The sequence below is a fragment of the Nannospalax galili genome, unplaced genomic scaffold, assembly GCF_000622305.1.
Source record: "Nannospalax galili isolate Female #2095 unplaced genomic scaffold, S.galili_v1.0 scaffold2675, whole genome shotgun sequence".
Classification (NCBI taxonomy): domain Eukaryota; kingdom Metazoa; phylum Chordata; class Mammalia; order Rodentia; family Spalacidae; genus Nannospalax; species Nannospalax galili.
Genome location: NW_008335845.1, coordinates 10,610 through 23,584, shown reverse-complemented (window position 1 = coordinate 23,584; position 12,975 = coordinate 10,610). Strand labels below are relative to the sequence as shown.

Below are 12,975 nucleotides of genomic sequence, written 5' to 3'. Positions count from 1 at the left end.
CTACCCTTTCACCTACCAAATATTTCTCTATCATCTCTCATCTGTCTACTTAGTACCATTGTGTCTACAGTCTATCAAGTACCTATGTACGTACCATTTCTTTCTTTCTATCTATCTATCTATCCATCCATTAATCCATCCATCTATCCATCTATCTATCTATCTATCTATCTATCTATCTATCTATCTATCTATCTATCTATCTATCATCTATCTATCATCTATCATCATCTATCATCATCTATCTATCATCTATCTTCTATCATCTGTCAATCATCTATCAATCATTTATATATCTATAATTTATCTATCAATCTATTTACCTATTTAAAATTTTGATTATTCTTATTTTATGTGTCTGAGTGTTTTGCCTGGATGTATGTAAGTGTACTTCTGTCATGCATGTCCTCAGAGGTCAAAAGAGGGAGCTTTCATGTTGGTACTGGGAACCAAACATAGGTCCTCTGCAAGAGCAGCCAGTGCTCTTAACCACTGAGCAATCTTTCCAGCCCCATTTTTTTGTTTTGTTTTGTTTTTTTTTTGAGACAGAGTCTCAGTAGCTCAAAGTAGCTATGTAGTGAACAATGACCTTGGAGTCCTGATCCTTCTCCCCCCACCTCCTACTTGCACCACTGTCCCTGGCTAACAATGTGATTTTTTTTTTTAAGTATATGTGCTGCTGAAGCAAGTGCAACAATGTGATTTTTAAAAAATACTTTATTACTTTTATGGGGCTGGAGAGATGGTTCATTGGTTAAGGACACTGAATGTTCTTGCAGAAGACCCGGGTTCAGATACCAGCACCCACATGGCAGCTAAAACCGTCCATGACTCCAGTTCTAGGGGATCCAACGCCCTCTTCTGACCTCTGTAGGCATTGCATGACATGGGTGCACTTCCATACATGCAAGGCAATACATGCATATACATAAAATAAAAAATAAAATATTAAAAATATTTTATTACTTTTACTTTATGTGTATGAATGTTTTGCCTGGATGTATATTAGTGCACCCGTGTTGTATAATACCTGTGGAAGTCAGAAGAGGGCGTTGGATCCCCTGGAACTGGAGTTATGGATGGTTGTTAGCCACAATGTCAGTGCTGGGAAATGAATCCAGGTCCTCTGCAAGAGCAGCCAGTGCTCTTAATGGCTTAGCCATATCTCTAGCCCCCAGCAACGTGATTTATGATGGGGCCTTAAATGATATGGTCACATATTCTTGACCTCTGAGGTGCTGAACATTGAAGGTCAGCAACACAAGGTATCAATCACATTTATGTGAGTGAGCCACAGTAAAGACTGGATACAAAGGCTTGGGTGAGCTTTCATGGCTGGTGATATTTAGTGGGTCATCGTCACACATGGTGGTCAGAAGGTAGCCCTACTGATGAGTCTGCTGGGAAAGGATGGTCAGGAGCCTTGTGCCTGGCCTCTACTGGACTCCACCCTGTGTGTCTACATGAGACCTTTACTAACTTTAATTTATATTCTCTCACTGTGATAAGACACAACCTGAAGAATAAGGTTTTCCCTTGAACTCTGCAGGTCCTCCTAGTGGATTACAGAGCCCGGCCCTGGGAGTCCTTGAACTTGGGCTTCACAGAAGTGGTCCTGGGAAATTCTTAGCATGGGCCAACAGACTAAGACTTCCCTGCAGGCTTTCCCCATCTGTGTGATGCTCCTGGATGGTGCCTCTGTTTGAGAGGCGACCAAGAGCGTGCAGCACACAGGCTCCCTTCTCGCAGGCTTACCATCGTCCTCGTCCTTAGCATCTGGTGCAGGTACAAACAAGGGTTCTGCCGGCCAGCAGCACTCCTCACACCATTTTAAGGAGGATTTGGTGAGAATGTCATATTTTATTATCTGTGTATCAAGAAAAGAAAGATGGGGGTCACTTGTTTGCGAGCATCCTGACTCCCTGGGAACAAGAGGGTATGAAAGCCCACTGAGAGGAGATTAGGCCCCTAAACCAAGACTTGTGACATCTGTCCCAGGCTCTCACAGCTACAGAAAGAGAAGAGAAAAAATTCCTCCTCCAATGCCAAGCAGAGGTCTTGTGGCCCAATAAGGCTGATGTCCCACCATCCTGAATTTTTCTGGTATTTAGCACAATGTTTTACATTAAATAATCAATGTGTTTGGTGCCAGTAGTTAAAGGATGGCAAAGCTCTTGTGTTGCTTTTAAAAGTTGTAGACAAGGGCTGGAGCAGGGTGGTGGGGCTCCTAACAAGCACGCCTGAGACCCTGATTTGATTTTAAGCATCCAAAAAACAAAATGAACCAAGAAAGCAAATAAAAGGGGAAGTTCCTGCGCTTCACAGACTCTGGTAGGCCTGTTCCTGTTCTGGGAGGGTGTAGGGTTAGTGGGGTGTGGCTTTGGGGGTTGTGTTGGGGGGGAATCTTAATTCTGCTTCTCAATATTTCTGCACTGTGAGCATTTACAAATTTTAAATTCTTTTTCATTTTAAAATTTTTACTGTATGTGTTCTTACATTTATTTTAATATTTTATTTACTTTTATTTTATGTATATGAGTTCATGCCTGCATGTATGTGAGTGCCCCCATGTTTTGCAATGCCTGAGGAGGGTAAAAGAGGAAGTCAAATTCCCCTGGAACTGGAGTTACAGATGGTTGTCAGCCACCATGTGGGTGCTGGGAATCGAACCCAGGTCCCCTGCAAGTCAGTCAGTGTCTTAACCACTGAGCCACCTCTCCAGCTATACATTTATTTATTTGAATGTATGTGTACACATGGTGCAACATGCATGAAGGTGCTGTGGCCCACATGTGGAAGTCAAAGGACAACTTGTGGAAGTCAGTCATTTCTCTCAGTCTACTGTGTGGATTCAAGGGATCGAACTCAGGTCATCAGGTTTGCTGGCTGGCAAGCGCCTTTACCTGCTGAGCCATCTCGCTGGCCCTGCATTTTAAACTGCAATAAAAACATAGCTATGAAGGAAAAGTGATGTCCAGCCAGTGTCAGACAGTGTGGGATACGGTCAGAACTGATAACTAGGGGGCTAAGAAACAAAGCCCCCAAGTTCCAGCATTGTCCAGTCTGCTGAGAGTGGCTGGCTCCTGCGGGGGCGGGGGGGGCTTTCCCTGATAACTCCTTTGCTCGTGATGCCTCCCACAGCGTGGCACATAGCTGGGGCTCACTAAGTGTGGAGGGGTGAACTCAGTTCCTGAACCCTGGACCATCAGCAGCTCAGATTCATTTTTCCCAACTGACTTCCCTCCTGACTCCCTTTGCCCAATCTCAAACCCTGAGGAGTCTGCTTTGCAGGCAGGTAAGATGGGTGTGAACAAAACCAACCCATGAGCACTGGGACTGTGGGGACCCAGGGGTCAGTACCTGGGTTGGGATTGGGCTCCACTGAACTTCAGCAGCGAACACATATCGATATGGCTTTCCGTTGTGAGCATAATTGATCCGAGGGAGCTCTAGGCCTGGAGAGGACCGGGTACTGATGAACCCCCATCACTTGGGTGAGGACCTTCCCCCTTCATGCAAGGCTGGACCTCACTCTACAGAAACCATTCCCAAGCACCACCCCTGACCTTGATTCAGACCCAAATTAGATCAAAGGTGGCCGCAGGCAGGATAATGAGGCCGACCCCGCCTGAAGGTTCAGGAGTGAGGTGCTATAGACCAGAGGCTTTAAGTATGTAAGTATCTGTAATTATCTGAGATAGAAATCAAGGGGAAATACACGATTAAAATCAGAGTCTACAGCAATGTTTGAAAGCTATTTTAAAAAATACTGTGTGTGCATATGCCGCATACACACGTGGGGGGAGGTGTGAAGAGAAACTTCAGAAGCCACAGGGAGATGGTCAATGTGGAATCTAAACTAAATCTGGTGCAAGGCATGGTGGTGCACACCTGTAGTCCCAGAATTTGAGAGGTGGGGACAGGAGGAGCTGGAGCTCAAGGGCATCCTTGGCAACATAGTGAGTTCAAGCCAGCCTGGGCTACTCTCCTATAAAAAGGATGATGCAGAGAAGGACCCCAAGGCATAAGTGGTCATCAGGCTTGTGGGGAACAAGGGAAGGAACTGTAGGGTGAGAGACAGCCCATCCCCAAAATGACTGTGAAACTGCTAAGGGATGGGTCCAGAGGATTATGAAGAGTTACACTCATGCACTTAAAGCAGGTTTTCTAAGCTGTCCTAAGACGGGCTTGGGACCAAGGTCTCAACATTCATTTCTAAAGGCCCATCAAGGGGGAGACCTCATGGCATCTTCCGAGGCAGGACTTGAGGCTGTCCTAAGAGAGTGCCCAGAATTGTGTCCTTCTAGATGCCTGCACCTGGGAGAGGGCTGCCAGCACGTGTGTGTGTGTGTGTGTGTGTGTGTGTGTGTGTGTGTGTGTGTGTATGTGTGTGTCTGTTACAACTGGAATCTAGCTCAGTGGGATCATGCTGTTTGCTAAGTCCCGAGCTACATCCCAAGCACTGCAAAACTGACCCAACCAACCAAATATTACCAACACATTTGAAACAGGTACCATAATTTGTGCCTGGAGTTCTAGCTACTCAGGAGGCTGAGGCAGGAGGATTTTTTGAATCCTTGAGTTTGAGACTGACTTGGGCAACATAATGAGGCCTTGTCTCTAAATAAATATAAAAATCTATACATTCCCACTCTCTGGTGGTCTAGAAAAAGTGGCAAGCCAGTGACTAACTGTATACTTCCTTGATTTTTTTCATTTGTTTTGTTTTGGTGTTTCAAGATAGGGTCTCCTGTAGCCTAGGATGGCCTTTAATATACTATATAGGAGAAGACCTTAAACTCCTGGGACTACAGGCATGTACTTTGTTTTTGTTTTATCTTTATTATTATTTTTATTTTATGTGAGTGTATTGCCTGCATGTGTGTAAGTGCACCTATGTCATGCAATGCCCACGGAGGTCAGAAGAGAACATTGGATCCCCTGGAACTGAAATTATGGATGACTGTTAACCATCATGTGGATGCTGGGAATTAAACCTGGGTCCTCTACAAGAGTAGCTGGTGCTCTTAACCACTCAGCCTTCTCTCTAGTCCTGTTTTTGTTTTTTGAGACTGTATCTCTCTGTTGAGACATGGTCTCTATGTAGCCCAGGCTAACCTTGTTCTCACAGAAATCCTCCTGCTTCAGCCTCCTGATGTTGGGATTACAGGCATGGCCCACCACGCCCAGCTTCACTGTGCACTTACAAGTGTGGTGCAGGCTCTTCCTGTGCCAGGCTTTGTGTCACACCCTATGATATAGCAGCACAGAAACTCAGTCCCATGGGACAGCAGCACTGTCCTGAGAACTTTTTGTTGTTCCCTTCAGGGTGAGGGCTTCTTGGTATCCAGGGATGTTCCTAATCATCCTCCAATGCCAAGCACAGCCCTACCAAAAAGAATACCCAGCCTCTCCTGTCAATAGGGCCCAGGCCCAGGAGTGTGCACCCATGGATGTGGCTCCAGTCTTGGGACCTGGCACTCTGTGCTGTAACTCAGCATCTTCTAGAGGCAGTGGGCTGACCACACCCACTTGGCAGGCATTGGGACTGTGCAGAGGTAGAGACAGGGCCTATGGTGCCTGTTTAATAAGTCACAGCCACTTACAGATGGTGACTGTACACATCATGGGTTCAAAGACTTTTGCATATGTGGTTGCATACATGGTGTTGGAAGCCAAAAGAGAAAGATCTTGAAATGCTTTTCCTGGGGTTCCACAAGCCTTTCCTGTTGATCCTGTCCCTGCATGGGAGGCAGGCATCACACAAAGTGGGCTCAGGGGAGCTCCGAGAGAGAGAGAACACATCCTACCTTCATAGAGCACTTCAGGCTGGCAATAGACTTGGTCATCTTTCTCCTTCAGAGCCGTCGCTCTTGTAGACGCCACTTTGATTAAATTTGAGCCCACTTCTGCATTCTGAAAACAGTTAAAAGCAAAACAGAGGCCAGACGTGGTGGTGCACGCCTTAAATCCCAGCACTTGGGAGGCAGAGGCAGGTGGATCTTTGTGAGTTCGAGGCCAGTTTGGTCTACATAGTGAGTTCCAGGACAGCTGGGGTTATAAGGAGACCCTGTCTCAAAAAGACCAAAAAAAAAAAAAAAAAAAAAAAAAAAAAAAAAAAAAAGCAAAACATCATTTCACAGACTCTCGCTTCACCACGTCCGTTCGAACAATGCCTCAGCACGCAGCGCCCAGCTCGCCCTCCCAGTAACCAGAGGGAACATTTGCTGCACTTATTCTCCATTAAAAGTAATCAGGATTGGCAAAGGGCAGTGAGGCTTCCAAGGTCACACAGCTGGTGGGCAGTACAGTCAGGGCTTCCAAGGCACTTTTCTCTGGGTGGTTTTATCCCTCCCAGGGAGCATTAATGTGCTCAGAAGAGTACATTGTCACATTTTAAATGCTGGGTGATTCACCTATAAAGAGCTGCTTCCATCATTAAATGGTGTTTGCAGAGTTTATGGTAACACAAAGCTTGGGGAACAAATTGTACACGCTGTCTGAGCTCAACCACATATGCAAAAGTACATCCAAAAGAGACTGCTTGAACCTCTCAGACGTGAACAACAGAGCAGGGGGGATGAGGGGACTTCCGGTCTGTGTCTGTTTCTATTTTTAGTATTTTCTCTTACAAAAGAAATGTATCGCTAATGAAGTATAAACAGAGATGCTATCAAAACTTCTTGGGAGAAATACAGCTCACAGTTTTAAAATTTATTATTATTGTATTGTGTGTGTGATGTGTGGATGTGGGTGTGGGTGTGGGGACATGTGCCATGGCATGGATATGGAAGTCAGAGGACAGCTTTCAGAAGTTGGTTCTCTGCTTCCACCGTGTGTGTGTGTGTGTGTGTGTGTGTGTGTGTGTGTGTGACACTATAGATGTGCATGTGCCACGGCATGCATGTGGCTATCAGAGGACAACTTTTGGGAGTCAGTTCTCTCCTTCCACCATGAATTCTGGAGCCGTCTCACTGGATCGAGACCTGCAACCTCTCCTGAATTCAGTTCCCTTCGGTGTATGAGGATAATTGTATACGCATCTTCAACTGATTGCAAAGATTAAATGAGATCACCCTCCCAAATGGTTACAAGAGTGCCTGGTTAGCAGTAAGTGCTAGATAAATGCTTTTGTTGATGATGACATCTTTGCTGCATCATAGCAGGCCTACAGTTATAGGGCTGCATCATAGTAGGCCTACAGTTATAGGGCTGCATCATAGTAGGCCTACAGTTATAGGGCTGCATCGTAGTAGGCCTACAGTTATAGGACTGTATCATAGTAGGTCCATAGTATAGTACTTATTCCCTGGGGGTTTGTTCCAAGCCCCCAGTGGATGCCCCAACACTTCATATAACTCTGAATGCTTTATGGAAGCACTGCAGGGCCACAGCATTGATCTGGTAACTGAGGTAGCCACTGTTTCTTTGTCTTTTTTGTGTATGTATGCGTGTGTGAGTGTGTGTGTGTGTGTGTGTGTGTGTGTGTGTGTGTGGGGCGAGGTTAACCTTAAGTGTCTTCCCTAATTGCTGTTCACCTTTTTTTAAAAATTTTATTTTATGTGTATGAGTGATTTGCCTGCATGCTTGTAAGTGCACCACGTGTGTACAGTGCCCTAGGAGGGCATAAGAGGGGGTCAGATCCCCTGGAACTGGAGATATGGACAATTATAAGGCATCATACCTTGTTAGAAACCCAATGTAGGTTCTCTGCAAGAGCAGCAAGTGCTCTTAACTGCTAAGCCATTTCTGTAGCCCCTTTTCCTTATTTTTTAAAACAAGGTCTCCCACTGAACCCGGAGCTCCTCAGTTGGCTAGACTGACAGGCTAGTGCACTTTAGGGATCAGCCTGTCTCTGCCTCGTCAGTGCTGAGATTACAGGCACTTGCTGCCATGCAGGGCTTTTATGTGAATACTGGGGACTGAACTCAGGTTCTCATGTTTGTGCAGCAGATACTTCACAGACTGTCACCTGCCCAACCCCCAAAGCAGCCCGTTTTAATGACAGCAGCTCTTTTTCTGGGAAGAGGGCAAAGCGGTCTCTGAGGCACCTGTCCCAGGCTATAATTTTCTCCTTCCTGATGTGAAGCCAGAGACCAGATTTTGTTCAAGCCATGACACATGGCATCCAGGAAGTGGGTGCACAGCTCTCTTTAAGTTTTTCTTTTCAACAATCAAGGGGCAAAGTGCCCTGTAAGACCAGCTAAAAGAATTCAGTGAGATCAAGTCTATGAACAAAGTAGTTCCATGCTGGGTGCGGTGTGGTAGCTTATAGACAGACACCTGCTCAGTGCTCTGCGTCAGTGGGAGGCTCTGGCCAGTGCCTCACTGGGCACGTGACAGCAGCAGGCCCCTGGGCAAGTCTCAGCCTTGATTCAAAGGGAGTTGGTCTATAGAGACACTTCTAACTTCAGCCTGAAACTGGTTGGACTGGTTGAGGGATAAACTCTGAATTTTCCACACAGCAGTAAATGAATAGCCAATCTTGTTCAGTTTCAAAAAGAAATCACTTTCTAGCCAGAATTCAGCAAAAATCCTACAGACCCGTCAGCTTTGTAACCCTGACACCAGGAGGAACTCTCAGAGGGTACGAGTTGAGATATGCCCCAAGCCCCAGATAGCAGCTTCCGAGTGAAATCAGAATTCACAACTTGCCACCAGTTTGAGAGCTTTGACCCCACTGAATCAGCTCCCCATCTGTACAATGGGAGTGCTGGATAGAGCACTGTGGTTTCAGCCTGATCTCGGGATTAGGGTTCAATGAAGTTATTATGGTTGTGAAAATGGCCCCACAGAGGTATTATTATTAGTTTTTAAGAGACACAAATTCAAATCCTGACACAATCCCAAGATGAGTCTTTGATGTTGGGCAAGTTACTTTCTCTCTGGACTGTAGACACTGGGACAAAGAATCACTCAGAGGGTTATGATGCAAACTAGCAAAGTGGTTTGCAGCTGTTAAAATTTGCAGGACCTGAAGCAACAGCACAAATGCAGGCCCACAGGCCCTATGTCCAAACACAGCAGGCAAATGGAGGCCAGCATCTCTCCTCCGCAGACACAAGGGCCTGATCATGATGTGGAACTGTTTGGTCTAATATGCTGTGATTAAAGCCAACCTATTTGAATGACATTTAAGTGATTTTATTTTTCTGGGAAGGAGAGGAAGCATATTGCATCACCATAGTTAGACTTCAGGAATTTTTTCTTTAAAAAAGATTTTATTATTTTTATTTTCTGTGTATGAATGTTTTGCCTACATATATGAAAGTGCACCTGTCATGCAGTGTCCACAGAGGCCAGAAGAGGGTGTCAGATCCCTTGGAACTAGAGTTACAGACAGTTGTTAGCTGCCATGTGGGTGCTGGGAACCCAACCGTCGTCCTCTGCAAGAGCAGTCAGCCCTCTTAACTTCTGAGCTATCTCTCCAGCCCCCTGCGGGAGTCATCCAGCTCAATCCTTCAGTTTTATAAGCAAGCTGAAGCCCAGACAAGGGAAGCAATGTGTTCAAAGTCACACAGAGACATCATCAGTGGCTACTAGATCTTAAAATAAGGTAAAGAAGCCGGGCGTGGTGGCACACACCTTTAGTCCCAGCACTTGGGAGGCAGAGGCAGGTGGATCTCTGTGAGTTCAAGGCCAGCCTGGTCTACATAGTGAGTCCCAGGACAGCTGGGGCTACAGGGAGACCCTGTCTCAAAAACACCAAAAATAAATAAAATAAAATAAAATAAGGTGAAGAAAGACTGCAAATTCAATAGCTACATTGCCCAAACTCTAGCATGCTAGTCATTGGTATCTGCTGTCATGGAGAGGAAGAACATTCTAAGAGATTCTGCCTCACAGGCTACTCTGGAAGAAGTGGGGATTGAGAAGTCTAGAATCCCTTAGTGTTCTGAGCAGATGAGCAGGCCCAGCAAGAGCTAGCCTCTGCCCTGGTCTCCCTTCCCTTCCCAGTCTGTGTCTGGAGCTCACAGACGATCCACCCAACACCCTAAGACCTAGCCAGTCCCAGCCACCTTATGGGCACAGCAGCAACACAGTCTGCACTTAGGGGGACAGAGGCAGGTCCTGAAGCAGGTTGGGACCCCCAGGTGTCCACAGCATGGGTGGGGGTGGGGGTGATGTCTTTCTTTTGTGCATGACCCTTTGGCCCTTGAACCCCTCAGCTCATGGAGAAGGGGCAATGCTGGAGACAGAAAGGCCAGGTCAGGGCCTCCAAAGCAAGCGTCTCAGGCAGGGCTTCCTTTTGCTGGTGTCTTAGCAGAAGCAGCGTTTAACACAGAGCCTGGCACCCGGCTCTCCTGCCCTGGATGCCAACTTGATTTATTTTCATGTATCCACTTTTATACATGGAGACAAAACCCAAACTTGCTACCCCAGGAGCCGAAGCCACCCATGGAGGTCTAGTATGCCTCCTCCTGTGGCGGCAGCCTCTGACCCATGGCAGGGAACATTCATGAACCCACCTCCAGCGTGGTGGTGGAGCCCCTCAGGACAAGGGCAGGGCTGCTGCCCCACTGCCTGGACATGCCTAGGTCCCTCCCTGCTGCTCCTCCTCCCTGCAGAGCCCCACCTCAGATGCTTGCAGCCCTACATAAACAGCTGGGGTGCTGGGGCCCTGATGCCCTGCCTTCCTGTGACCCCAGCTGGTCTTAACACAGGTCCAGGTCAGGAGGGCCTAGACTTCTGAGCATAAATCCTATCAACTGTTCACTGGGACATGTTCTGAATGCTGAGGAGAGACCTGTGCCCTCTAGAGACTGCCGTGTCATTCATGCATTCATTCATTCCTTCATTTCCTCTGTTTAACAGCTTAATTAAAAAAACACTTTATTAAGGGGAAAAATTTTTTAGTATATTCTTTTTAGTGTGTATGTGTACGGGTGTATATGTGCCACAGTGCTTGTGTGTAGGTCAAAGGACAAATTTGGGAATCAGTTCCTTCCTTCCACCATACAGATCTCTGGGATCAAACTCAGGTCGTTAAGCTTGCCCAGCAAACACCTTTTATCTGCTGAGTCATCTCACAGGCCCCCTAACCGCTTAACCTTTACCAGCTTAATTCTGAGTGTAAAGATGACCTACTTTAAGACAGAGTCCTCTCCTGGAGCCTGTGGTTTGGCAGGAAGAGGGGACTGAGCAAGCTCACCATGCTGGAGGTAGGCATGTTGCTATGGTATGCCAGAGTGTGCAAATGCCCCTAAGGGGGGTGATGGTGTAGAGACTTGAAGGATGAGGACTCTCTAGGCCCAGAGCTCCTCCTGTTTGGTGTTCATTACCATCACCCGAGTGCTGGGAGTGTACCTGCCCAGCACTGGGAGGGTCGGCTGACACTGGCCTGAGTGCAGGCTGGTAAAGCTCTGCAGGTGGGGAGGGTAGGAGGGACTATAGAACAGGCCAGTGTGCAGGCAGAGGGGAGAGCTGTGGGCAGAGGTGCCTGGGCAGAAGGGCATTCGAGAAGGGACAGTTTTTCTAAAGCTAGGATACGATGGGGCCAGGGCCGCCGGAGCAGGGCGTGTGGGGCGGTGTCCACCTGCCCAACTTTCCCATTCACACATACAGGCAGTCCAGTGGCTTGAAAGTAAAGAAGCCATCTTTAAGGGACAGTAAATAGCAATTAAGCAGCGTGGTCAGAGCTACCCATCCCAGGACTTGCTACTCCTTGTGAATTTCAAAGCAGTCGGTGGCCACAAGGTGCCTTTTAAAAACACATATACTAACCTTTCACGCTTGGTTCAGAGGAAGCAGCCATTTCCCCAGCATGATCAAAGGATATGAAGCCTTGGGTGGGGGCAAGGAGGGAGCAGGTCCCTCTCCCTGCATCAGCCCTGGGCTGAGGTCAGCCTCATGACTCACACCATATGTGCTCTGTGACACCCCCGCTCTCCTGACCCAGGAGACACTGCAGTGCTGCACTGTGGGGTTTCCCAGTGGAGGTGTGCAGAAGCCAGGGATGGGGGTGTTTTATGGGATGCTACTGATCATTCAATAACCCCAATCATGAGTGGTGAACTTGTGCTTTTGTGATACTTTTAAGTTTTTTTCTTCTCTTTCTGTCTCTTAAGCATTTTTAGTAGTATTGGGAGTCAATAGATCCTAGGACCTAGGACCTCATACTTGCTAAGCAAACATAAATACATTGAGTTACATCCTCAGTACTCTGCTATTTTTATTTTGGAGCAGAGTCTCACCAAGTAGCCTAGGCTGGCCTTGAAACTTCAGACCTTCCTGCTTCAGCCTCTTGGGTGGCTAGGGTTACAGGTCTGCACCCCAGGACTGTCTGCTTTCTTCTTGTACTCCAATTTTTAAAACTGGGGGGGGGTCTCTACCTGAAGAAGAATGAAACTAGATCCTTATTTTTTGCCTTGCACAAAAGTCAACTCCAAATGGATCAAAGACCTCAGTGTGAAGCCTGAAACTCTGAAGCTGTTAGAAGAAAAGACCTCATTAAATTAAAAAGCTTCTGTATAGCAAAAGAAACAATCAAAAAAGTGAGGAGAAAACCCACAAAATGGGAAAAAATCTTCTCCAGTGACACATCTGACAGAGGTTTAACATCCAGAATATATAAAGAACTCAAAAAACAAAGAATTGAGAAACCAAATGACACAGTTAAAAGATGGGCTAAAGATCTAAACAGAGAGTTCTCAAAGGAAGAAATAAAGACGGCTAAGAAACATCTCAAAAAGTGCTCAACATCGTTAGTAATTAGGGAAATGCAAATTAAAACCACCCTAAGGTATCACCTTACCCCAATCAGACTGGCTATGATCAAGAGAACAAATGATACCAGATGCTGGCGAGGATGTAGAGAAAGGGGAATGCTCATTGACTGCTGGTGGGATTGCAAACTCATGCAGCCTCTATGGAAAACAATGTGGAAAACTCTTAGAAAAACTAAAACTGAACCTACCATATGACCCAGTTATACCACTCCTTGGCATATACCCAAAGGACTCATCCTATTGCAGA

General features: G+C 46.6%; 1 protein-coding gene across 1 annotated transcript in view; it reads right to left on the bottom strand.

The window, feature by feature from the left end:
* The window catches only part of Bco1 (beta-carotene oxygenase 1), a gene marked incomplete at its 5' end in the record, with an annotated part of 25,256 nt that overhangs the window by 2,706 nt on the left and 9,575 nt on the right, over positions 1-12,975 (bottom strand). The window contains 3 exon segments of the mRNA XM_017797508.2: positions 1,756-1,867; positions 3,361-3,455; positions 5,811-5,916. Coding sequence (XP_017652997.1) covers positions 1,756-1,867; positions 3,361-3,455; positions 5,811-5,916 — 313 coding nt within the window.